The 25,736-nt window shown below is 42.8% G+C and overlaps 1 protein-coding gene across 6 annotated transcripts in view; it reads right to left on the reverse strand.

Moving 5' to 3' along the window:
- The window catches only part of dgkb (diacylglycerol kinase, beta), a 959,831-nt gene that overhangs the window by 627,348 nt on the left and 306,747 nt on the right, over window positions 1–25,736 (reverse strand). For all 6 annotated transcript variants that reach the window (XM_078535051.1, XM_078535068.1, XM_078535062.1 and 3 more), the window contains 2 exons: window positions 16,601–16,689; window positions 16,382–16,498 (listed from right to left, as the gene is read on the reverse strand). In XM_078535051.1, coding sequence (XP_078391177.1) covers window positions 16,382–16,498; window positions 16,601–16,689 — 206 coding nt within the window. The remainder of the gene's footprint in view (window positions 1–16,381; window positions 16,499–16,600; window positions 16,690–25,736) is intronic.

Genomic DNA, 25,736 nt, shown 5'->3' on the forward strand with positions numbered 1-25,736 from the left:
GGCCCAATCAGTTGATTCCTGGAAAGATGGGATTGTCTCATGAGGAAGGGTTGAGCAGGTTGGGCCTGTACTCATTGGAGTTTAGAAGAATGAAAGGTGATCTTATTGAAACATAAGATTCTGAGAGGGTTTGACAGGGTAGATGCTGAGAGGACGTTTCCTCTCAGGGGAGAACCTACAGCAAAGGGGCATAGTTTCAAAATAAGGGGCCTCCCATTTAAAATGGACATGAGGAGGAATTTCTCCTTTCAGATGGTCATTGATCTTTGGAATTCTCTTCCACAGAGATCAGTGGAGGCTAAGCCATTGAATATATTCAAGGCTGAGTTTAGTTACAAGAGAGCAAAAAGTTATGAGCGGGCGCTGGCGATGAGGGTGGGTGGGGGGGTGCGGTGGTGAACTGGGTGGTGGGTGCAGACAGGAAAGTGGTCTTACGGCCATGATCAGATCGGCCATGATCTTACTGAATGGTGGTGTGGGCACAAAGAGTGAAATGTCATACTCCTGTTCTTATTTCTAATGTTATGTTCTTACCACCTTCCTCCAATACGACTCCTATATTGTTAACTTCAGTGGGACTACTCTCATCTGGTTTCACTTTTAGTTATTAAACACGGAAGAGTCCTTAAGCGATCAATTCTCAGTCCTTACTCTTTCTCATTTATATGCTGTCCCTTAGTAACGTCATTCAAAGATGCAGAGCCAGCTTCCACATGTACCCTGATGACAGTAAGCTCCACTACTCCTCCTTCTCTCAATGATTCCACTGGCTCTGTGTTGTCAGGCTGATTGCCTCAAATTCAGTACTGGATGGGTCATAAGCTCTTCCAGTTAAACATTGGGAAGACTAAAACCATCATCTTCAGCCCCACAACAGACTCCTTTTCCTTGCCACTAATTCCATCCTCCTCCCTGGCCACTGGCTCAGATTGAACTAGACTGTTCACAACATCAGCTTCCTACTCAATCCTGAACTGAGTTTCTGACCCCATATCCTCTTTATCAACAAGGCTGCAAACTTTCACCATTGTATCACCTGTCTCCACCTCTTCAGCCAAACCGTTGCTGAAACTCTCATCCATGTCTTTGTCACATCACACCTCGATTATCCTATTATTCTACTCTCAGCCTCCCATTTTCCACAGTCCCTAAACAAAACTACATCCAAAGTTCTGCTGGCTTTATCCTATCCCACACACCCATCAATGGTCATTGCTGATCCACTTTGGCTCCTAATTTTCTAACATCTCCAATTTAAAAATCTTATGCCCGAGTTGAAGTGGTCTTTCTCCTCCTATCTCAGTAACCTTCCCTAGCCCTACAATGCCCGTCACAGCTCTCAATCAGCATCGTGCACATTGTGCTTTCCTTTACCTCACCACTGGTGGCACACTCTGGAATTCTCTACCTGAAGCCCTCCACCTTTTTCCTTCCCTTTTTTAAGATCCTACTTAAATCCAATCTCTTTGTTAAACCACCCCTGACAAAAGTTTGGTCAATCAGGGGAACTAGCAGTCAGGCCTCAATTTATTGTCTCTGAAGGACAGCAGCCCTAATTTCTCTGCTGAGTGTCAGGCTAGATTATGAGCTTAAAGTCCTGAGTGGGATTTGAATCCTCAACCTTCTGACTCAGTCATGATTCTGATTTCAGTATGCACATGAACACCAATATTATACACATATAAACCTCTGCACTACCATGTTTAACTTTACTAAGCTAAGAATAGAGATAACCTGAGCTGGAAGTCATAAAAAAATGTTCACTGAACCAAATTATGCCGTCTAATCATATACCCATTAAAGTTATGAAAATCCTCATTTCTAGACAAGCACTTCAATTCTAATACCTCAGATCCTAAGGTATTCTATCATTCTTTTGAGTAATGTAATTGTGCTAAGGCTGTCAAAGCAAATCTCCAGTGTCAAGTACTGGATGAATAAATCTTTCTTGCGACTACATAATCCATGAAATGAACCTCAGAAGAACAATTAAAGATCTGAAGACACGACACTGAGGAGTTGCTGTTCTACATTAGCATGCAATCTCAGATTAATTACATTTTGTACATGATGCATATGATATTCCAATGCCATATTTTACTATTAGATAGAAAGCTTTTATTTTATTGTTCAGAACACTTTCCCTTTTATAGCACAGCCCTACATAGGCTGCATTTTAAAACGTTACAGTTACAGTATCCTACTCTGCAGTTAAATGTTTCCCTTTCAACCTGAAAGATGGTAAATTAAAATTATTCTTTAGCATCATTAAGAATGTAATGTTAGTTTAGAAAATGCTGTGAAATAAAGAGGAGTTATCAAGATGGCACAGTATGCAGGGCACCGGCATCTAGATGCGTGTTCAATCTTCCAGGTTGCCAAGTTCTTGACCTGAGCCATGCCACTGTGGACAGGAATTGGGTGGAGACCAGCTGTTTCTGTGGGAAGCAACAAGGAATATCATCACCCAAATACTTGTGTGCACGTCTTAGTGATTGATTCTAAGCAACATTGGTGAAAGTTTAGAAGTGGCTTGCCTATTCACCTGGTTACCTGCAGTTCGTGTGTGTGCTATAGAAACTGGGAGTAACAATTAACAGTGAGTCTTCAGGTAGACATTACAATGCACCTCAGTAAATTAAGTGTTGTCAAATTTACTTTGTTTTCCTTGAGCTCCCCTCACCCCCAATGATTCAACTAATTGAGACAATGAGCATGTCAGCAATATAGACTTAAATGACTCCACATTCAATCCCATTTCTGCAGAGTTAGCTGATTTCACTGAGGGAGCTCAGAACACTGTTACAATTTGTTATTGCACCCATGAGGCTAGGGGACGAAAATCAGCCAGGGTTCCTCACTGTTTGATATTCAGTGACACCTGCTGGAAATGGGCTCGTATGGATGCGGTGAGAGGACAAGGTCAGGCTCAGCTGTGATGCCCCATACAGTTGAATAGCCTGTCAATTTTTAATTCTCACATAAATATGGACACTTTGTACACTGCAAAGAATTAATATCCTCTACAGACGAGGACTGATGAGAGAAAATGAACGGTAAAGGAATATAGCATTGCTCGATATTATTGAAAGTGAGAAATTTGTAGAAAATCATGAGTATGAAGTATATATTTGCAATAATTAAAGAACATTTAGGGTTTTTTCCAACAGTGTTATAGCGTGGGAGGGAATAAAAGACTCAACTCTCAGAAAATCAGTTAACCCAGCAAACAAAGATGCAGAAGAGGAAGAAGAGCCATACGGACTCCAAACTTTAACTGTTTCTCTCTTCACAGATGCCGACAGACCTGCTGAGTTTTTCCAGCATTTTTCGTTTTTATTTCAAATAAAGGTGCAAGTTCTCTCTCTCCTTCCTCCCCAAAAACCCCACTTAACTATCTAAATATTTGAAAGTTACCCTCTGCAAGCTCATACATTGTGGTAAAAAGTACAAAACAAAACAACCACCTTAAGCTTCAAAGTCTGCAGGTTACTAGGCAACAGGGCACGCAGCCAATAAGATTGAATCTGTACATTTCCTTTGTCACAATAGAAGGTTTGGAAACAAGTCTGATTCTCACACCAACAATCATCAGACCCAAGTGGTCAGGACAAATGCTCTAATTTCTAATAATTAAGACTTGTATTTAGAGTATTAAAATAATAATTACAGCTAACATGATCTCACATGAAAAATAAAATACAGAAGAGGTTGGTAGTCAGAAAAACATAGACACTATAATTGATTCTTAAACACAGCCTGTTTGTCTCAACTGAGGAAAGTATTTTTTTTAACTGTGTATTAAGTTCAAATTAATAGCAGAGTCTGAAATCAAGTGCCTAACCTCTGACTGGTACACAGAGATATTTATGCAGAGAAGTTCACTTACCACAGGTAACTTAGCAACAGGAAATTAAGACCCAAGTAGGGTTAATTTACTAAGGACGCCAAGGCCTCATTGTGGTGTAATTCAGTAGCACTGTAATCTCATACATTTGTCACGCAAATTCCCAACCCCAGTGGCGTGGCTACTTGTACACTAATTAATGCTCACCAGGCGATAGATACAATATTAAATGAATGCACCTCAATGAGCCATTGAAATTTGATGATAAATAGCAGCTCTGTAACTTGGCAGCGTGCAGGTTTAACAAGAAAATTATCAAATCGCTACATTAAAAAAAATCTCTGATGGCCTTTGTGGGAAATGGGTGCTTGTTCTTTTGGTTCTGGAAGAAATCAAATGCTAATTGGAGATTTAATAAACAGCAAGTTCTCAGTTTCTCCTCTCAATCTTGCAGTACGCTAAACTAACTTTGATTTTCATGAGTAATGAGCAAGTGCGCCCGTTATTTCTCCTGGACTCAATTCTGTTTTCACTTGGTAACTAGAACAGTAAATAATATGTATTAAAAGATCTCAAACTGGCTGCATGCCCTTTCGTGCACCAGATGTTGTTTGGGAAAAATGATGGACACACTATAAAACAATGACATAAGTTTTGCGTCACTGCAAGACAGGAATAAACATTGCACTGTAAATATCACTAGCCTGACTCGCTTGCAGTTGATTAGTTCCATGACTGTTTCTCCCCAAAGCTGTTACTGGGCTGGATCCAGTAATCGTGATCCTGATATAGGGCTTAAATACAACAGTTAGCACTCAATAAAGCCAATTATCAGCAACATAAGTTGTGGAGTTTTTACCCGATTAGCCAGAGAGTACGAATTTTTCTAAGCTTTCAAGCAATGAGAAGTTCTTTCAAAACAATACTCATTTCCAAAGAAATGACTTCAAAATGAAGCTCTGCAGCACTTTCGGTGTCACAAATGGTTTTAAAATGTTTACCTGAGCTGTGATAATGTGGTGTTCTCAGCTGCTACTCTGTGTTGTGATATTTTGTGTGGAATCATTTAGCAGAGACTATCTGCTTTCTCTACCAGGAAAGAAAATTCAGAGGGGCACTTCCCAAGCCACTTTCCCAGTTGCTGATATTTCGGATCAACACTAGCAGATGCGAGAGGGCAGCAGGTCCTCCTCCTTTCTGCTGCCAAGTTCAGTGCACCATACCTAAAAAAGATAGGCTGATCTTTCAGTGCAAGCTGCTCCAAGACTGGCCCAGTGCTTAGCCCTTGTCCCTCCCCACAACTCGCACAACCTACACAGTAAAAGACATAGTGACAAATATAATCAGTATGAAGAAAAATACAACGTTGACTTTTGGCGACTCCCCAAAATTTCCATATTTTCCCCTTTTCCTTAAAGTCATTCTTGCTGGGGCCGCAACTCCCTAGCTATCATCAACTCTCCAACTGGGGCTCCCGGGTGTTCAGTCTTCATATCTGACAGTTCATTATGTGACTATGGATGATATCAGAACCAAGCCCAATACTATCTATATCTGTTGTCCACACATGTAATTTTCAGCATACGTGACTGGATAGTGACAAGGCAGAGGCCCTGACTGTTTTCCTCCTTTTGGCCAAGGAGGCTGATGCTAATTGGGGTACCCCTCACTCTTCTGTTCCAGCTTGAGATGAACAACCCCCGAGCAGCTCAGGATGTTGCTGGTCTGTAAAACTCAGTACCACACAGGTGAGCACTAGGGCATCAAGGAAGCTGGGATTTGGCTTTATTCAAGAGACCAAAATCTAATCTAAATGGATGGGTGTAAAATCTTCTCACTGTTGACTTTTGGGACTTGGGAGGAATGAAATAAAATGATGATTTGAACCTAGTTTCTGATGGGCTCAATGTTACAGTACAAATCTGTCCAAAATATTACAGATTGCCAGTATCAGCTGGTATGCTCTGCTGATCAGTCACCCAAAAGTTAATACCTCTGCAGACTATAGGGTTTACATTAGGCACAACAAAAATGTCTTCAAATGTTGTAAATCTGCAATAAAGACAAAATACTGGAATTACACAGTAAGCCCATCAGCATCTGAAAATAGAAAATCTTTCTCCAAGTTTCCTTTTTCAATCCTGATGAAGATAAACTACCCAGAACATTAACCTATATTTTCTCTTTTCAGATGCTGATGTACTTATGTATATTTCCATCTTTTTCTATTTTGATTTTAGTGTGTATCATAACATCTCAAATGTATCTGCAACATTTCCTTAGTTTGGTATTTCTAATGCGATCATATGAAAGGAGGAATTTCTATATGTTCCTCTATTGTAATACCAGACAAGGTGGGGAATGTGGTGGGACACTTTTGCTCTGTGCTGATATTGGTGCCAAAACTGAAAGAAGTTCAAGCACTGACATATAACATCTCTGAACTTGATACACAGAAAATTCCCACATCACACCTTCATAAAAAGCGGGAATAAAAATTTACATCAAAAAGACCCCAGGAGAAACATCATAGGCCGGTATCATCTGGTCCCGCCAAAAGTCAATGGCCTTTTGGCTGGGCTGCCAAATCTCCTCCGGTGGGTCCCGCTATGAATGGGCCGTAAAGTCCTGGCAAGAGCATCAGCACAACGAAAATAGCCCATTCCTCACACTATGATGAATTAAATGGGACTGAGCAGTGGTTAGATCTCATTTGAGTATTATCGTCACTTTGGGATGCTATCTTCTATAGGATGTGCTTTCATGCACTGATAACTCACCAGGATGATATCAGTGATAGAACTTGGCTAAAATGAGCGACTGTGTGAACTTGGGATACTGTCACGAGACAAGGAGGTTAAAGGGTGCTGTAAATAGTAAAAGAAACTGATAAGCTAGATAGTTTATGTTCCTTCTATTCAGGAAATCCAGAACAAGAGGGTATAATCTTAAAATGAGAACTAAGCCAGTTTGAAGTGAATGCAAGGAAATGTTTTCACATTTTGAGAATGAGAAATGCACTGCTCTGGTATGCCGTAGATGCCTTATCAATTAAGGAGTTTAAAAGGGAGAGCTATGATGGATAATAAAAAAGCATAGCTGGCTCAATGTCTTAAATGACCTATGTCTGTTTCTAAAACAAAATCAAGGACTAAGCCTAGCACCATTGTCCAAGAATTAAGTTTGATTTTACTGTTCAGAAATATAGCAAGCCAAATATAGTGAACAACAAAGCTTTAAGACTTTAAGACATTAAGTCTTCTGGTACGAGTAATCTGGACTTGATAAAGATTTACATTCAAGTTTGTTCAATTTATTTTACATTCCGTGTGCACAGTGGTGATACATCCACAGTTAAAGGGGAAAAATTGACACAAGAACTATGTGGAAACATATTGGAACAACTATATTGCAGCATTGGCTCCAGGTGATTCAAGTCTCTAACGTAATATAAAGAGGGGATGCACGTGCCCCTAGAGGTAAAGAACATCACATCCACTGATGCAAGGCATCATTTTACTTTAGTTCTCAGATCATTCTGAGGGATAGCAATGCAAAATGCAATCCTAATATCATTGGCTTGTACAATGTTCTCCTGGCATCAGTAAAAGCCAATAGTCAAACTGATAATCATAAATATGGCTGAAAAACAGTGGGCGTTACTTAATGTAGGCGACGGGGGTCTCACCCACCGGCTAGAGAGTTGGCAAGAGCCCCACGTCACCTCTTTTTGGGAAGGCCTAGCGAATTAAGTGTCAATCAGGCACTTAACGGGACTGCAGCAGGCTTTTTCCGGAATCAACGATCCCAGGGGTAGAAGTCCCACCCGCCGAGAGCTGCCAGCCAATCAGATGCCGACAGCTCTTCATTGCTCAGTAGTGCTACCAGACAGGTAGTGGTTGCTGCCAGTAATGCACCCATCTGAGGCTGAGGATCATCAATGGACCCAGAGATAGGTGAGTGATGGCAGTGTGGCGGTGGGGGTCACAGGGGAGGCATGGAGGGTATTCAGCAACAACGGGACTCTCAGTAGCTCTAAGTGGTTCCTTCCTCCCACCCACCCCCCACCCCAGGAGTCCACACATAACCCCATCAAGGTTTGCTTTTCAGGTTTGCTGCATGGTGAATCCCCTGACCACTGCTGAACAAATACCACCGGCGACAGGATGAGGCCCTTAAGTGGGGGCTAATTACCCACTTAAGGGCCTCAATTGGTGGCGAGGCGGGAATGTCATCCACCTGCCTTTCTGCCACAGACTTAATCGGGCTAGTGGCAGCAAGGCAGTGGGGTCCTCACCTGACACCCTCCTGCCTGAATAAATGATCCCACACCACCATACTCGCCGCGAGGACGACATTACCTTCTGCCTTGTGTGTATATGCATATGTGCAATTGTTCCCACTAGTCTCCAAATCCAGGTCATAGCGTTAACAGAATAGATTAAAACCCAGGTTACCGGATCATATTGTGTCTAGTGGAATATTAAAGTTACTTTATTAAGTGTCAGCTTAGCTCAGTTGGTTTACCTCCTGAGTCAGAAGGTTGTAGATGTAAGCACCTCTGATGGACTTAAGTATATAAGCTAGGTTCACTTTTCACTATAGTGCTGAATCATTGAAGCTTCTTTGTTTAAGATAAAATATCAAATGAAGGTCCCTGCTCAAATGGACTTCAAAGGTCCAGTGACACTATACTAAGGAAAGCAGGGAGCTGCACTATTGTCACGGTCAACAATTTTCCTCAATTAACATCACCGAAATAGATTATCTCAGTACAGAAATCACTGTAAAGTTTTTTTTTTATTTCCAAGCAGGATGGTGAGTGGCTTCGAGGGGAACTTTCAGGTGGTGGTGTTCCCATATATCTGCTGCCCTTGTCCTTCTAGATGGTAGTGGTCGTGGGTTTGGAAGGTGCTGTTTAAGGAGGCTTGGTGAGTTTCTGCAGTGCATCTTGTAGATGGTACACACTGCTACCACCATGCATTGGTGGCAGAGTGAGTGAATGTTTGTGGGTTGGCTGCAAACCAAGTGGGCTGCTTTGTCCTGGATGGTGTCAAGCTTCTTGAATGTTGTTGGAGCAGCACTCATCCAGGCAAACGGAGAGTATTCCATCACATTTGTTATCATCTCCAGTTGAGGTTACCACTGGGCAAGCCTGATCCCAAAGTGGAACCCAGTTTGATAGATCCTAACTTTTATTTGTTTGTTTAGATATGTGGAGAGGGGCCACTGACCAGAGTCACTGGCGTCAGCTAATGAAGTTTTAACAAAACTTGTTTATTAAACAAGAAAAGATGAACTATATTACAATTCTCCTGTACCCACAAATATTCCTTTACAGATATATACAGATTTGTAAGGATAACACAAGTTACAAAAGCTATCTTGTACTCTAATGTTCACAGTAAGCAAAGTCCATGTAAACCAATAGGCAACCTGTAGTCAGACGCACCACACTCTGAAACCAACTGACAGTTGCCGCCCCAGGCAGATACTATGGATCTCTCATCACCTCCCCCCAGGCGTTTATTACACCGTGAACCAGCCAGTCTCACTGAACGCCGTCTTTCATATGAGAGTTTCCAATCTCCACTTTCCAAGAACTTGTCTTGGAATTTTCTCCCAAACCAACGCTTTCTCTCAGATACCTTCTGCAAATGTTCACCTCCAGGGTTTCGAACTCTCCTTCCGATGTTTCTCTCCCTTGGGTCACCACATGTATTCAAGCTTTCCTCCAAGCATTCTCTCTCACTGACTCAGCTGTCAACAGCACACCACTTATTAAACAAGAAAAGATGAACTATATTACAATTCTCCTTCACCCACAAATATTCCTTTACAGATATATACAGATTTGTAAGGATAACACAAGTTACAAAAACTATCTTGTACTCTAATATTCACAGTAAGTACAGTCCGTGTAAACCAATAAGGCAACCTGTAGTCAGACACACCACACTCTGAAACCAACTGCATGCCCATAGCAAAGAGTTACAGACCTTCAGTTGCATCTTTGGACCTTCTGACTTTTCACAAGCCTTTATCTCTTTAAGTATGAAGCTTTCCTCTCTGCTCCTTAGTTTCACTTCCACAATTCCACAATACAGGACTGCAGAGATTAGATCTGATCTGTTGGTTGTGGGATCGCTTAGCTCTGTCTATCACTTGCTGCATATGCTATTTGGCATGCAAGTAGTCCTGTGTTGTAGCTTCACCAGGTTGACACCTCATTTTTTGGTGTACTTGGTGCTACTCCTGGCACGCCCTCCTGCATTCTTGGCTGAACCAGGATTGATTCCCTAGCTTGGTGGTAATGGTAGAGTGGGGGATATGCCAGGCCATGAGGTTACAGATTATGGTTGAGTACAGTTCTGCTGCTGCTGATGACCCACAGTGCCTCATGGTTGCCCAGTCTTGAGTTGCTAGATCTGTTCAAAATCTCACATTTAATAGTGCCACACAACACAGTGGAGGGTATCCTCAATATGAACACGGGACTTTGTCTCCACAAGGACTGTGTGGTGGTCACTCCTACCCGTACTGTCATGGGCAGATGCATGCAGGTTGGTGAGGATGAGGTCAAGTATGTTTTCCCCTCTTGTTGGTTCGCTCACCACTTGCCACAGACCCAGTGTAGCAGCTATGTCCTTTGGAACACAGCCAGCTTAATCTGTAGTGGTACAACCGAGCCACTCTTGGTGATGAACATTGAAGTCCCCCACCCAAAGTACATTCTGTGCCCTTGCCACCCTCAGTGCTTCCTGCTAGTGATGTTCAACATGGAGGAGCACTGATTCATCAGTTAAAGTTCATGTGGGGCAGTGGGGAGCGGGGGGGCGGGAGGGGGGGTGGCGGTGATGGTCCATGGTAATTAGCAGGAGATTTCCTTGCCCATGTTTGACCTGATGCCATGAGACTTCCTGGGGTCCGGAGCCAATGTTGAGGACTCCAAGCGCAACTCCCTCCTGACTGTACCACTATGCCGCCACCTCTGCTGCGTCTGTCCTGCCAGTGGGACAGGACATACCCAGGATGGTGATGGTGGTACTGGGGACTTTATCTGTAAGGTATGATTTCGTGAGTATGACTATGTCAGACTGTTGCTTGACTAGTCTGTGGGACAGCTCTGCTAATTTTGGCACTAGCCCCCAGATGTTAGTAAGGAGGACTTTGCAGGGTCAACAGGCCTGAGTTTGCTGTTGTCATTTCCGGTGCCTAGGTAATTGCCAGGTAGTCCATCCAGTTTCATTCCTTTGAGACTTTTTAGTGGTTTGATACAACTGAGTGGCTTGCAAGGGAGCTGCTTCTTGTGGGTTCTTCCCTTGCTGCCAGTGGGTTGCCATTGAGTACAGGTTGTCTATGAAGGATGGACTCCCCCACAGACCGCCGGGGTTTACCTGGCCATTTGCCCACATGGCCTGGCCCCTGCCCACTGCTGGTTGACCTTTCCCATTTCAGACTTAATTGGGGGGTAATCGGCAAGGCAATGGACACTCCATTCTGCACCTTCCCACCCTCATTATAACCCCCATCCCCCCAATGCCTCGGAGGGATCATTAAATTTTGCACAATATTGAAATGGCTCGTCCACATAAGCTTATGGTTCAGATATTGATGGTGAAGGGCTTAGGATTATGATGGCACTGAAGTGTGGACAGGGTCTTGAGCGGCTTCTTGTTGAAGATGGTCATTGTCTGGTCCTGAATATTGTACAAGGAATACCTCCCAATTGTCAAGCCAGGCTTAGCTGCTGTCCAGTTATTGCTGTAGGCCGGCGTGGGCTGTTTCAATATCAAAGGAATTACGAATAGAGCTGAATACTGTAAAACTGTCCGTGCACGGCCTCAGTATTGATCTTTAATTGTCAGTTTTGGCTAAGTGTTGCTTCTGTGTTAGAAGACCATACGTTCAATCCGAGGTTGAGAATTCAATGCAGTGCCACATTGCCTTAGTTACAGTCTTTTGGGTGAAACATGGAACTGAGGCCTTGTCTGTCTCTCGGGTGGAAATAGCAATATTCAAAGCAGAGCAAGGCTTCCCCCAGGGTTCTGGACAACATTTTTCTCTCAGCAAACACCAGCAAACACAGAGCACCTCATTGCTGTTTGTGGTACCTTGTTGTGCACCACTTGGCTGCCATATTTACCTACATTACTAAAGTGACTACACTTAAAAAAAAACACTGAACTGGTTATGAATTACTTTGAGACCCCTTGAAGTAATGACAGGTGATATATAGAGGTAAATTCTTTCCTCTTTCTTTATGAAAAAAGGAAGGTAGTTGACGAAACAACTGGACCAAGGACATCATTCCTGCAGTAGTGTCCTGGGGCTGCAATTGTTGACCTACAATAACCACAACCAATGACCATTACTGTGACCCCTATGACCTCAGTTTCGCCATACTAGCAGGATTCCTGCCTTAAAACTGAGGGCAGTTTATCTCATCTCCTCTCTGACATTCGTGTTATGGCAGGCGGATGGTAAATACCAAGCTGCCCAAATCCCAGAGGGAAACTTGAAGCAGCTGCCACAACTATTTGCAATTTGTACTCATTTTGAGATGCAGGCTTGAATTCAGTAAAAGAAGGCCACCAAGTCTTATAGGTTTCTTACAAAGCTAAATTAAACCTTTATTAATAGGATAAATTATTTTAAGCAAATACATAGATCTACAAATTACAACTATGATAACTTCTAAATCCCCTAAATAATCTAAACTCCAGTTACACCTCCGTTAAGGCACACAGATTTTAAAAGACTCAGGCAAAGTAACACACAATACCCCAAACAGTCGAATTCAAAACGAGTCTTTCTCAGCTTCAGTTCCTTGCAGACAACAGCTTGAAGCTTAGATGCTGGAGGCTTTTCACACTTGTGTTAGGTCTTAGAATGTCTTTCCTTGCACACAGCCTTCTCTCCTTTATACATATTTTCCACTTTGAATGCAAATTCCTATTGCTTCACTATGTCTTTGGACTTTATCTCTCTAATAATAAAATCCATCAAAATACCAATTTTATCAGTAACCTTTGGGAAAAATAAACACACTGTTTCTTAACTTCTCCTGGCCAGGTGTAACATTTCACCCCTTCTTTTGAATTCAAGCTAGTCTTGTTTATTTAAAAATGCAAATGTTCCCTTTACACCTACGTTTACCTACTTAACATTTCAAACCTAGCTTATCTTCTGTTACACCAAAGCCTTCAGATCAGCTGCCTTTAATTCAGTAAAGAGACACACACACACACACACACACACACAATTACTCAACTTTACAATAAATTCCAATAACATTATGAAAATTATATCTTCCCGACATTCAGACCTTGCCTCCTCTTCTGGATAAAGGCTGTGGTGAAACGAATAACCAAGATGCTCTCACAGAACCTGAACCGAGCATCAGCTAGCGGGTTAAAATTGTGTGTCACTTGATGGCATGATTGAATACTTCTACAACACTTTAGTGATGATTAGGAGCTAGAAGTTGGCTGGGCTAGGTTTATCCTGCTTTTTTGTAAACAGGGCACATCTGGGCAATTGTCCATATTGTCACAATTTAATTGTTGCACTGAAAAAAATTGGATAAGGAACTGTCTGGGATATTGGCATAGTTCAAAACCACTGTTGTATTCAGTGTACTAGCCATTTCGTAATGTTATGTGGAAAGAAATAAATTGGTTGGATTTTAGTAGAGAATTTGGAAGAATGTTGAGTTAAGATTTTGCAGTTTTGGCTCAAGATGCTTTCAAACACTTAAGAGCTCTGTCTCTTGAACACACACGCCAGGATTCACATGGTTAGGATGAGGATATTCCTTGCATCTTCCCTCTTCTGTAAGCTAAGCTGCTGGCTATCTACCACCATTCTCAACTGCATGGGCATGATTTTTCAGTTGGCGTGTTGAGGTGGGCCCAGCACAATGACGTGTAAAATGACGCGTGATGACGTTGGGCGTGCGTCCCAACATCATCGCACTGTCTCGCAATGTTTCATTCGGCGGGTGCGTGCCGGAGTAGGCTGCGTGCCCACCGATATGTAAACGGCCTATTAAGGCCATTAAGGAACTGATTAAGGTGATTGTGAACACTGCCCATCCAACCTTAAGGTTGGCGGGCAGGCGGAAAGGCCAAGCGGTCTTCGCATTTTTTCGGAAACGTCATTCACGAGCAGGATGAGGTTTCCAAAAGCTTTTATTAAATAAATAACATTTTTTTAATAAATATAAAAAGATGTCCCATCTCATGTGACACAGTCACATGAAGGGAAATGTTTAAATACATATTTAAACCTTTTATTCATTATTTACAATGGCGTTTCAATCTCCCTGAGGCACAGAGACTGAAGTGTTCTTTTGTGCACATGCGCGAAAGATGCTAGCCCCGACTCCCTCTCCTCCCCCCCGCCTGCACAGGTAGCGCTGAGCGCTACGGCTCGCGTCTTACTCTAGGCGGGCCTTAATTGGCCCACCCGCATAAAATGGCGGCGCGGAGCCAATCACGGGCAGCTATAGGCTCTGCGACTGCCCCCACCCACTCCCGCCGAGCCCGCCCGCCGCCTGAAAAATTCAGGCCCATGTGTGGCGCTGAAGAGTTTTGCCCTGATCTCTTATTTGTATGACTACAGAGTGCTGTCTAAAGCCTGCTGTATTTGAAGTTTAGATGCATTTTTGTAGTCAAACATTATTTCCTCCCTGCTATGATAACTTGTATGAAAGAAAACTTCTGTCACATCAGGCAATGTGTTGTCAGATCACTGTTTGTTTTATACAGTGGGTTGCTGCTATTGTTATTTTTCTGTTGCATTTAGGACTTTATGCACTTTGGTTGAAACTTTGGTCTTTGGAACATTACTTTGTACTTGTCTCTATCATAATTAGGTATAATGGACTGAAATTTCTGACTTAAGTAATTTTAAAAGTAAAGGTCATCAATTTGAAACATAGGGCAGAATCGTCTGCCCCTGCAGGAGGCAAAGAAGGTGGCAAGAGAGTCTGAAAATTAGGACCAATACTGGACACCTCCCCACCTCTACTGGAAGTTCTGGCCGGGAATACCCACGGTCAACCCTCCTGCCCCGCCTCCAACTGAAACTCTTAAGCGGACAATTAATGACCACTTAAGGGCCTCATCCCACCTCCACAGCAGTTTTTGCAGCTGCAGGTGGGCCTACCGACATGCGGCCTGCACAACTAGTTAAACTGTGCAGGCTGCATGTCAGCTGGGAGCGGTTGGAGTGGGTGGGGGGTGAGGGGGTGCAGTTTCTCGATCTGCACTAATCGATGCATGATTGAGGGCATGGACATGGGGCAGATGGTGGTAGCTGACAGCCACTACCCTGCCCTTGCTGCCAACATCCGTGGCTTCCCCTCTCCCAACCACTCACACCTCATAAGAACCCCTCCCAACAGCACTTACATTTTTCCTGGGTTGCTCAGTGATCCTGGGACTCTGGGTGGTGCTATTCTGGCAGCAGCCACAGCCTCCTCCATGGCGCTGCTGAGTGCAAGAGCTGCCAGCCTCCGATTGGTTGGCAGCTCTGTCGGGCAGGACGTCGCATCCCAGGGTCCCTCAGTCAGGAGGAAGGCCGGCCGCTGTCCTCCTAACTGCCTGATGGACAGAAGATAGGGCGGCCTTCCTAGTAAGGGTCCGTGCAGTTGTTTTGCTGCTTTTTCAGGCAGTGTGCGAGACACTCATTTAAAATGGAAGATTCCATCCATTAACTCCATTTCTCTCTTCACAGATGCAGCCTGACATGTTGAATGTGTCCAGCATTTTCTGTTTTTATTGTAACTATGTTTGGTTTATCTGTTAATATCTGAAGCACATTAAATTACATTACCATTCCACAACCTTACAATATTTCATTATTTTCAATTTAATGAGACTACAGCATCATATTAACAGCGGTTAAAATTAGCACTTCTTTGAAATGAGCACTAATAGCAAGTTGAAATTGTGTTTTGCAATTGGTACCAAATAGATCTGAAATACATGAAGCTTGTGCATCCACTATTTTAAAATTGTTGAAATAAGTAGGGTTAACACATTTGTTACCAGCATCACATAGCTCAATTTCAACCAACACACAGATCACCGCAGAACTAAAACTGTTAAATGACAGTATATTCATTTCTAAACCATAATAAGAAAATTATATTAATTATATAACATTATAGAATACAATGGTGCAATCAAGTTTTTTTGTATATTCATATTCAAAATAGGACAACTTAGGAAGAAAGCTTAAATAGAAATAAAACACCATGGATGCTGGAGATCTAAATAAAACAGAAAGTGATGGAAAAACTCAGCAGGTCTGGCAATATCTGTGGAGGGGCAACTGCCCTAGTTCTGAAGGAGAGTCACATCGGATTCAAAATGTTAACTCTGTTTCTCTCTCCATGGTTGCTTTTTTCTGTTCTTAAAAAAAACTTTCTGCTTTTATTTAAGAAGCAAGCTTCCCTGTTGGGATGCTCACTGTACTTGCTGCGAATAGTTAATAGCTGTGAAAAGATGGAGCTGCAATACTTACAGTGATTTGACACCATACACAGTGAAGGCCTGTAAGACCCTGATAACACTTGATGGTTTTATGGCACTTGTCACATTTCTTTGGACAGTTTCCTTCTACCCAGAAGTGATGCATGACCTGTGGGAGACATGTGCATCATTTGTTTAGAAAATACATCAAGTCTGGAACTTAAAGGCAATGCAATTCTCACAGTGAAAGATAAGTCAAAGGACAGCTTACAGTTGCATTCTTTTTTGACTTGACATAGGTGTTGATGCAGGAGGGAGGGGCTCTAGACACACAGCGCTCATGAACTGTATACTTGCAGACTGCAGAATTAAAGACACAGGTCAGTAAACCAACTTTACCTTTCTATCCAAAACAAAATCAGCAAAAGCACAAGGTTTTTAAATCAGGACTTTTGGTAGCTTATCTTGCAAGATAAAAAGCAGATTATGATCAAAATACACACAAAAACCTTCAACACCTGAAAAGAGGAAATACCAGGTGTAGACCCTTCATCAGCTAAATTCAAAAAGGATCCATAGGCAATCTTACTTTCTTATTATACATGACTCAAGTTAGGAGCAGGCCAATCAGTTTCTCAAGCCTGTTCCGCCATTTGAAGAGATCATGACCATTGTTCCTCAAAGCTGTGCACCTGTATGTCCGTGCAACAGTCCATCCATCAAGCATTGCGCAATTAGTTATTACAGCCATGCACATACTGATGTTAAATGAGGTTTACTGCTACTCTAGCCCACAAGCAAAGAACTGGTAGACTCCCCCACACCAGGAAATTAATGGACGAAAGCCAAGCCTGACATGATTAATTAGGTGGAATTAACAGCCAAAATTCACTCATATCAGTTCCTGGAGCCCACTCAGCATTGGTCAGTCCTGCGGCCCCCTCACCGACCCTTCCACTCGGCACTTCCATCCCTGACCCTCCCGCTCATTGCTTCCCTCCCCTACCTTTCCACTCACAGCACCTCCCTCTCACCTCCTTCCCATTCACCACTTCCCTCCACTACTCTCTTGCTTGCTGCATCTCACGCTTCCGTCCCCGGCCATCCCGATCATAGCTCTTCCCTCTCACATTTCTTCCCTCCCGTCAAGCAAGGGTTCAGGTGAGTGGCGAGCGGTTGGTAGGTGAGAGGAAGAGGTGGTGAGCGGGAGGCTTGGGTAGAGTAGCGGCAAGTTGGGAGAGGTAGTGAGCTGGAGGCAGGAAGCAGCAAGTTGGAGATAAGTTAAACGAGTTAAGTTACGAACAGTTAAGTTATGAGAGTTAGTAAGAGGATTTCTGGGCCAATTAATACCACTGTAGCTGGTTTTGTAGAATGAAGATTGATCCCAAAGACATTCAACATAGTGAAAACAAAAGGGCATTTCTAGGGAGCTTGTGAAGAGTTTTGGATTCCTCACACAGATCTGCAAATACTAATGTAAAGATTCTAGTGAGGTTATCTCATGAGGCATTTTAAACCATGCATACTTCCAAATACTAACTCGACCCAATTTATTTTTGAATGCTTGTGAGACAGTTTACTTTAAAAATGGTCCAGTTTATTACTCCACAATTCATACATTTTTATTCCAGAAAAACTGCAGATGGAATAAATGCCATTACTTCCCCAAAAGCTACCTTAACAGTAATTCTCCCTCCTGAAATTCCATTCTCTCTTTACCACAATGCTCTCTTCCCCAGTCACCAGATGTAGCCTCCGTCTTCAACATTCACTTAATTTACAGGGACACTGTGTACCTCTGACTTTCACCCACTCCACAAGAACCAACCCCTCTCCGAATTCAAAGATGCTTTACCTATGCCCAACTATGTTTGTTGATGTGAAGAAATTACTGAGCTATTTTCCTCGCTATTCATTCCAGTTTTAAATAAAGAAAACACTCAATCAGCTGAACAAATAAAAGTTGCCTTTTCCACATGTTCTATCAATCTAAACGACAAGCCTCCTTAGCTCTTTTTATTTAGAGCTTGTCAATTTGAAACAAAAGATTGTCTTGAGCCATCGCTACCAATTCAACTTTTCTTCTGTCAAATGACTAAAAACAAGCTACAATATAAAACCTAACAAATGATTCTCTCATGGACGGTAGTGTATCGGTTATAGTACTGAACTTAAAACCTAGAGGTTGAGAGTTCAAATGCCAGCATGGTAAATTTAAAATTGAATTCAGTAAATTTGGTGATTTATGGACTAGCATGTTACTGTGTCAATGGCTGGTGGTGGCATTCTTTCTTTTGCTTCTATATCTATGGTAACTTTTAAAAAGTATGTATTATATATAGGGCAGAATTTTTAACCCCGGCCCACTCGAGGGTAAAATGACACACAGTGATATCGGGCGAGTGTCCCGATGTCACTGCGCAGTCACACGATATTTTGGTCGGCAGGCACGCACGGGAATCAGCAGCGCACCCGCCAACAATTAAAAGGCACATTAAGGCCATTAGAAAGATAATTCACTTAAATTTTTCCTACGGTTGGTGGGCATGCAGAAAGGCCAGGAAACCTCATCCATCGGCGGGATGAGCTTTCCAACAGCAAATAGAAATAAAATAAAACATTTTACATTTAATTTATAACATGTCCCTGCTCATGCAACAGAGTCATGAGGGGACATGTTTATAACATTATTAAAACCTTCATTTTTTTTTTGGAAAAGTGGTCATCTCCCTGAGGCAGAGCTTTTCAGAGCCTCGGAGATTTTCAAGAACGCACTCGCACACATGCGCAAAGTTCGTGCTCGCCCTCCTCCCCCTCCTGCACAGGCAGTGCTGAGCGCTGCCACTCATGTTTCACGCTGGCTGGGCACTAATTGGCCCACAGTGTGAAATTGTGGTCCGGCCCCGATTGCAGGCAGTGGTCGGCTTCCCGACCGCCCCCACCGAGCCCACCCATCAAGGGCAAAATTCTGCCCATAGTTTTTTTTCATTTCTACTCGTGGCGCACATCCACACATTGATATTGGTGCAGGTAACAAAATTCATTCCACACATGGATGGAAAAAATTAGTGGGAACATTGGTTATGACTGATCTATATCCTAAATCCCATCTTGATTCCTAATCATATTCCTAATACTTTTGAGTAGCAAAAATCTAGCAAAATAATTAATTGAGGTAGTATCTACCGCTTTTTATGGGAGAAAGAAAGGTGGAAAAATCACCTTTTGTGTGAGTGTTTCTAGCTTTTCTTATCAATAGTCTGGCCTTGGTTTTAAGGTTATGGCCTCTTGTCCTACACTTCCACTGGCAGAAAAAATGTCTATCTACCCATCAATTCCTTTCAAAATATTAAAAACCTCAATCAAAATCACTCCTTAATAGTCTGTATTCCAGGGAATACAAGCCTAGTTTGTGTAATCACTCTCCATAATTTAACTCTTGGAACCTTGGTGAATCTGTGCTTCACCAAGGCCGTCGGGCTGGAATAAAGATGGGTAATGTAAAAAAAAATGGCTGCAATGTCACACGGCCACACTGTTTCTGCCCTCCCCGATTTTTGTGAGTTTGGGGGAGACCTTGGGTTTAGGATCTGGCCCACACATATTATGAGGCCAATTAACTTCTTGTGTACTTCTTAAAACCCCGCCTCCAGAAATGGAGGAGGCCAGCGTTTAGCAGCTCTCTGTGTCAGCCTGGCTGTATGAAGGCAAGGACCATGCCTGGGGTAAGTCATGGTCTGGGAAGAGTTTAAAAAGGGAAGTACAAATGCTATTCAAAGTTTAAAGGGCTTACCCTTTGAAGTTAAAGCAGCCCATCACAGGTCAGGGAAAAAGTCATCGCTTTGCCAATTCAGGGGTTGTCACCCTCCTGGCATCACACAGGCTTTGTGGGCAAGGACTCCACGTGAGCACCAGGAAGGGTGCAGTTTGAAATGGGAATTGCCACCTCAGAAACCAAGGTCAACGGAGATGAACAGCAGTAGTCTGCATGGGAAGGGCAGAGTGCCAGGCCAGACACCAGAGGAGAGGAATGAGGGGTACGAGGAATAAGGTGGCATTATCCTGAGCACAGAACCCACAAGCAGAGGTGAAGATGACTAAGACTCAATGGCGAAGGAGATGGCGACTCTCTAGCAGATGGTCACAGACATCATTGTCCTTGTCAGTAAGGACCTTTGTGGCGACTCACAGGTAGTTGCACACCGGTGCATCACCCACTTGATCACCCTCTTTACCAATGCTGGACAACACGTCAGGATCACAACTGATAAGGCAACGTGGGCCTAGAAGACACTGAGTTTGGTGCCCGGTGCAGTCAGATAGTGCCCTGAAATGCCCTCTGGCAACGGTCTCAGTTATTGTGCTGGTCTGGTGTGCTCTCCGTAACATGGCCCTCCAGAATGGCATAGACCTGGAGGATGGTGAGGCCCTGGAAGGGTCAGCTTATCAGGGAGCAACAAGAGCTAAGAGGGGAGGAGGAATTGGAGGCAGATGGAGGTGATGCTGGCTGCATGACAAGCTGGCCTCCTCCTGCTACCCTTCAGGAAGACAACCTTCCTCCTTTCCATCATGAGTGCCAGGCCTCCAACTCCCCTGTATCATCTTGGGTCCCTATGGTGCAGCGGCAGGCTTTGGCACAAGCTCTATCCCTCGGGACAAACTGTCTCGGTAATGGCTGCATTGTGTGGCTGAAACCCACCTCCTTCCTATCCCCACTTACATGATGGGACAGGAATTCCACCTCCACCTCAATAAGGGGTCCACCCATGGGAAAATCTGAAACTCAGCCAGTTTCCCATCGGAGCTTGGCTTCTGATGCAAAAAAAATGGCTCCCGTTTCCCATCTCCAAGGGGAAAATCCAGCTGGTGGTCCAACCAAAGCTTTGTAGAGCCACAGCAAGACCTCCTCCCCTTTATATTCTCACCCTCAAGTTACAAAGGCTAACATTCCATTAGCCTTTTGGATTTGTTTTTGTATCTGGCCACTACATTTTAATGATCTGTCTGCACGGATCCCTAAATCTCTTATGGCCTCCACAATTCCCAACTTTCCACCATTTAAAAGATACTTGGATCTATTCTTGGTCCAAAATTGATGACCTCACACTTCCCTGCATTGAAATCCACCTGCCAGAATTTTGCCCACTCATTGGTTGCAATTTAATGGTCCCAGCAGTAGGCCCATCCATTGGCTGGAGAGCCAGTGGCAACACTTCAGCGGCTATTTCCAGGAGTCCCATCGGGATTAAGTCCCAATTATGCAGCCTGCTGGTTTCCATCTGGACTCCCAGCTCCACAAAGGTAATTTCCTGCCAGACTTTCGCCTAAAGGGTGGGTGTCCCGCCTCAGAGAGATAGTGGCCAATCAGAAGCCAGCAGCTCTCCAGTATTGACACTGCCACTGGGAGCAGTGGCTACTGCTGGTATGGTAGGAGGCCTGAGGATTAAGATCCTTGCTGGAGCCCCAGAGTGCAGGTGAGCAGGGATGGATCACTGAGACCAGTCAGCGAGACCCCAGCAAGAGGGATCGATGTAAAGGGCAGGGGGTGTCTTCACCCAGGCCTTACCCTTGCTACTGCCAGGTCGCTCCATTGGGCACATGATGCCAGAGAAGCAGGGAACCCCCACCATGCCTCAAGCATGCCTGCCAGGGCTCATGTGCGGTTTGCCTACATGGCTTGGTTCCCTGCCTGTCACTAGTTGAATACCAGCAACCAGCAGTGACAGGACGAGGTACTTAAGTGTCACTTAAGGGCCTCAATTAACTTCCGGGTGGGAAAGCCATTCTTCAGCCTTTACACTTGGATTTGACTTGGGGAAGTCAGGGGGAGAGGTGACAGGCTCTCCACCCTGCCTCATCATACGTATGTCCCTCTGACACCCACCACTCTTCTGGGGGAGCAGTAAATTCTGCCCACTTAATCTATCAATTTTTCTTTGTAATTTTATGTTCCTATCTACACTGATTACCTGGATATATGGCTTTCTATATTTATTAATGACTTGGAAAACAGAATAATAAATAGTTGAGTTCCTAGCACAGATCCTCGTGAGACATCACTTCTTTCCAATTTGAGTACATACTCACTGGCCCTATTCTCTGTCCTCACCAGCATAAGCAACTTCTGAACCAGGTTAATAATCTGCCTTCAGCTCCAAGTGTTTTAATTGTCACTGTCTAAGTGTTATGCCGAGTGGTGTAAGTGACCATCGTCTTCCAAACTTTTTGATCATTGGATGACCTTGCTGTTGGAGTTCTGACTAAGTTCCTTTAATGTTGCCTAGCTGCTCCCTTCGCTGTCGGTCTCCTGCCCTTCTTCCATAAATCCTTCCAGTGGTGGTTAGGTACTGCAACTCTTCTGCAAAGATAACATGTCTGAAGAACTCCATTTGTCTTCTTTTGATATTATTTAAGAGTTCCCCTGTTATTGCTGAAAAAAAAGACATGCTGTTGAAGCTTTTCATCTTGCACTCATCAGTACCAAATCAGAAGAATACCAAATCTCAAAGGAAACAACAATCTATACTGCATGAGAAGAGATTGCTAATTTGTTGAGAAGTGGACTCTGATTGGTAGAGGCATTTCCATGGAGAATGCATTAGGGGACAGTTAACTGCGAAGTTTTAAAATTCAAACTAAGAAAGTTGACTCTGATTGGTCAAGGCATTGCCATGAGGAATGAACCAGGGAACAGCTGTTATTCAAGCTTTTGTTTAGTTGAAAAAGTTATCTTGATCTTCTAGCCTCATTCAGTACATTTTCATTCGTTCTTTCCTCCACCCAGCTTACTCTTAGGATCTTTCTTAAGCATCACATTTTGAAGCTGTTAGTTTTCTTTTCTGTCTCTTTCCCAAAGCTCAAAGTTTCATGGAAGAATTCATTACCTACTAGACAGAACATTCCAGTACATGGATTCTCATTTCAAGACTCAAGCTGACATTATTTACAATGTTGCTTAATCTTGTAAAAGCGCTTTTGGCTTGTCCAATCCTTTTTCAGATTTCAATCCTGCTTTTGACATCAGAATATACTGTGCTTCCTAAATATTGGATTGATTGATCTGTTCTAACTTGCTTCCATTTCCTGTGATGTTGCATTCTGGAATGTCTTTTTCATTGCCATAGTGTACATTTTCTTTAAGTTGAGTGTAAGCCAGCATCTACCACTTTCCGATTAATTTTTGCAAGCCTTCTTCATTTGTTGCTGTAAGTGCGACACCGTCGACATAGCAGATATTGTTGATGACTCTCCCTCCTACCTTTATACCATCCACCCCTTCAATACCTCTGAGAATGCATTCATTGTGTACAGAGAAACAGTCTGGTAAGAGAAAGCAGCCTTGTCTAACCCCTCTTTTGATTGTTTTCCAACCATCGAGTTTGTCCCCATATCTGATCATTGCTATTCCAGGAAATATTCCTGATGAATTGAAGATCTTTCTCGTTGATGTTGATGTCTTCTAGCATTTTCATGAGATGATTGTGTTGGATTTTATCAAATGCTTTAGTATAATCAATAAAAAATAGGTAGAGGCTGCTTGGTGTTCCATTTTTATTGAAGCTAACTATTTATTCTGTGGATTATTAAATGCCTTCTGGAAGTCCATATAAACTACATCCATAAAGATTCCCCTGTCCGATACTTGAGTTACTTCCTCAAGAGAATCAATTCTGTTTGTAAGACATGATCTACCCATTATAAACCTATGTTAGCTCTCTTCAATCAGTCCAAATTTCTCTAATTAGTCAGACAATCTGTTCTTAAAAAATCCAGTAAATTCCCCATATCAGCTGTTAGATTAACAGGTCTATATTTTCCTGGTTTCAATCTCTCACTTTTCCTAATCTAAATGATCAATTCCTGACTTGAATGAGCTCTGGAATATGAGTAAAGCATACCTAATTTCCTCACCTACTTATTTTTTCTAGTGCTATTTCCTGGCTTACATTAACTTTAGTGAGTTTGTTCTTGTTTCGTTATTAATTTCCCTGGAATAGTAAATATATTATCCTCTTCCTCCACTACAAAGATGGGCACAAAGTAATTATTCAATTAGTCTGCCATTTGCAATGTATATCTATTGGTCAACACTTCTTCTCACTAGGATAATTACACAATCACTTAATTTTCCATGCATAAACAAATCGTCTGCTGACACCACCATATATGTCATTGAACAGATGCATGGATGAAGGCAGACACACAGATGCCTTACACATATGCCTTGTTAAACTACCAAGAAAATAGACAGATCAGACACACGAAGAAAATAATTATAAAATCGTTTACTTTGAATGGTGCTTTAAAACAGGAGTTCTCAACCAGGGATCCGCGGCAACCTAGGAGTGCTCGAAAAGGTTTCAATACAAACTAATGTTTCATTCGTCATCTCAGTTCAGCACCCTAACCAATAATCTTTGCCTACTTCTGGATAAGATGTGACCATTTTGATTGTATGGATTATTTTGGCACTTTGAATGGGTAACACTCAGCCAATCAGTGCAGTGATGACAGGTTAGGTGGGGTCAGGCGATGTTGGGTAATAGTGGTTCTTTTTGTTTTTGGCTATTTACAGCACAAGCAAGACAGTTAGAAATAATTTATTCTACAGAGCAAGTAATGCCTGGCCAGCAGACCGATTGCTGTGCTCTAAAACGGCATTCTGCTATTCCTAAGGTGACCTTGGTAAAGTCTTTGAAGAATATCAAGCTGACATGCTCGCGGTATGACTATTCGCTCGTTGAAGACTAGTAAGTCATCAATGATAGCGAGATTCTTGTGATGTTCAAAGTACTGCCGTAGTATTAGATGAGTGGGGATATTTTCTGGCTATCCTTCTAGACAATTTCTTGACTTGGAGAGATTCTTCATCTCATTGCTGGGCTTGTTTCAATTCCTGCAACTTTTTGGCAGTAGCTGGTAAGTGCAGAGTGATTAAGGAGGTATATGCTTCAACCTCCTTGACAAAGTGTGAATCTCTTGTTCATTCTGATGGCATTCATGATCGAGTGTCTGCTGTTGTTTGATACTTCCCTTGCACATAAGCTGTGATGGAGTCATATCTCATCAATCTTAGTCTGAGCTGCTGTATTCTGTGTGGCATCTTCGCAATTTGTTTAATGTTTCAGAAGGGTGACAAGTGGTCTATGAACTGTTTTGATTTTCAAACATAATCCCATAACACTGTGTGAAAAGTTTTTACATACCCATGTTGCTGCCAATGTTTATTTTTCTATCATGGTGTATCAATATTCTGTTTCTGATAGTGACCTAGTGGCATAGTAAACAGATCTATGCCTGCCATCTCATTGCAATGGAAATAAAACTTCCCTCAGGCCTGTTCACGATGCATTTGCTGCTAATATGGTCGGTGATTCTGGGTCATAATGTGACAAGATTTCAGAAGA

This window comes from Cetorhinus maximus, chromosome 3 (genome assembly GCF_964194155.1).
Source record: "Cetorhinus maximus chromosome 3, sCetMax3.hap1.1, whole genome shotgun sequence".
Lineage (NCBI taxonomy): Eukaryota > Metazoa > Chordata > Chondrichthyes > Lamniformes > Cetorhinidae > Cetorhinus > Cetorhinus maximus.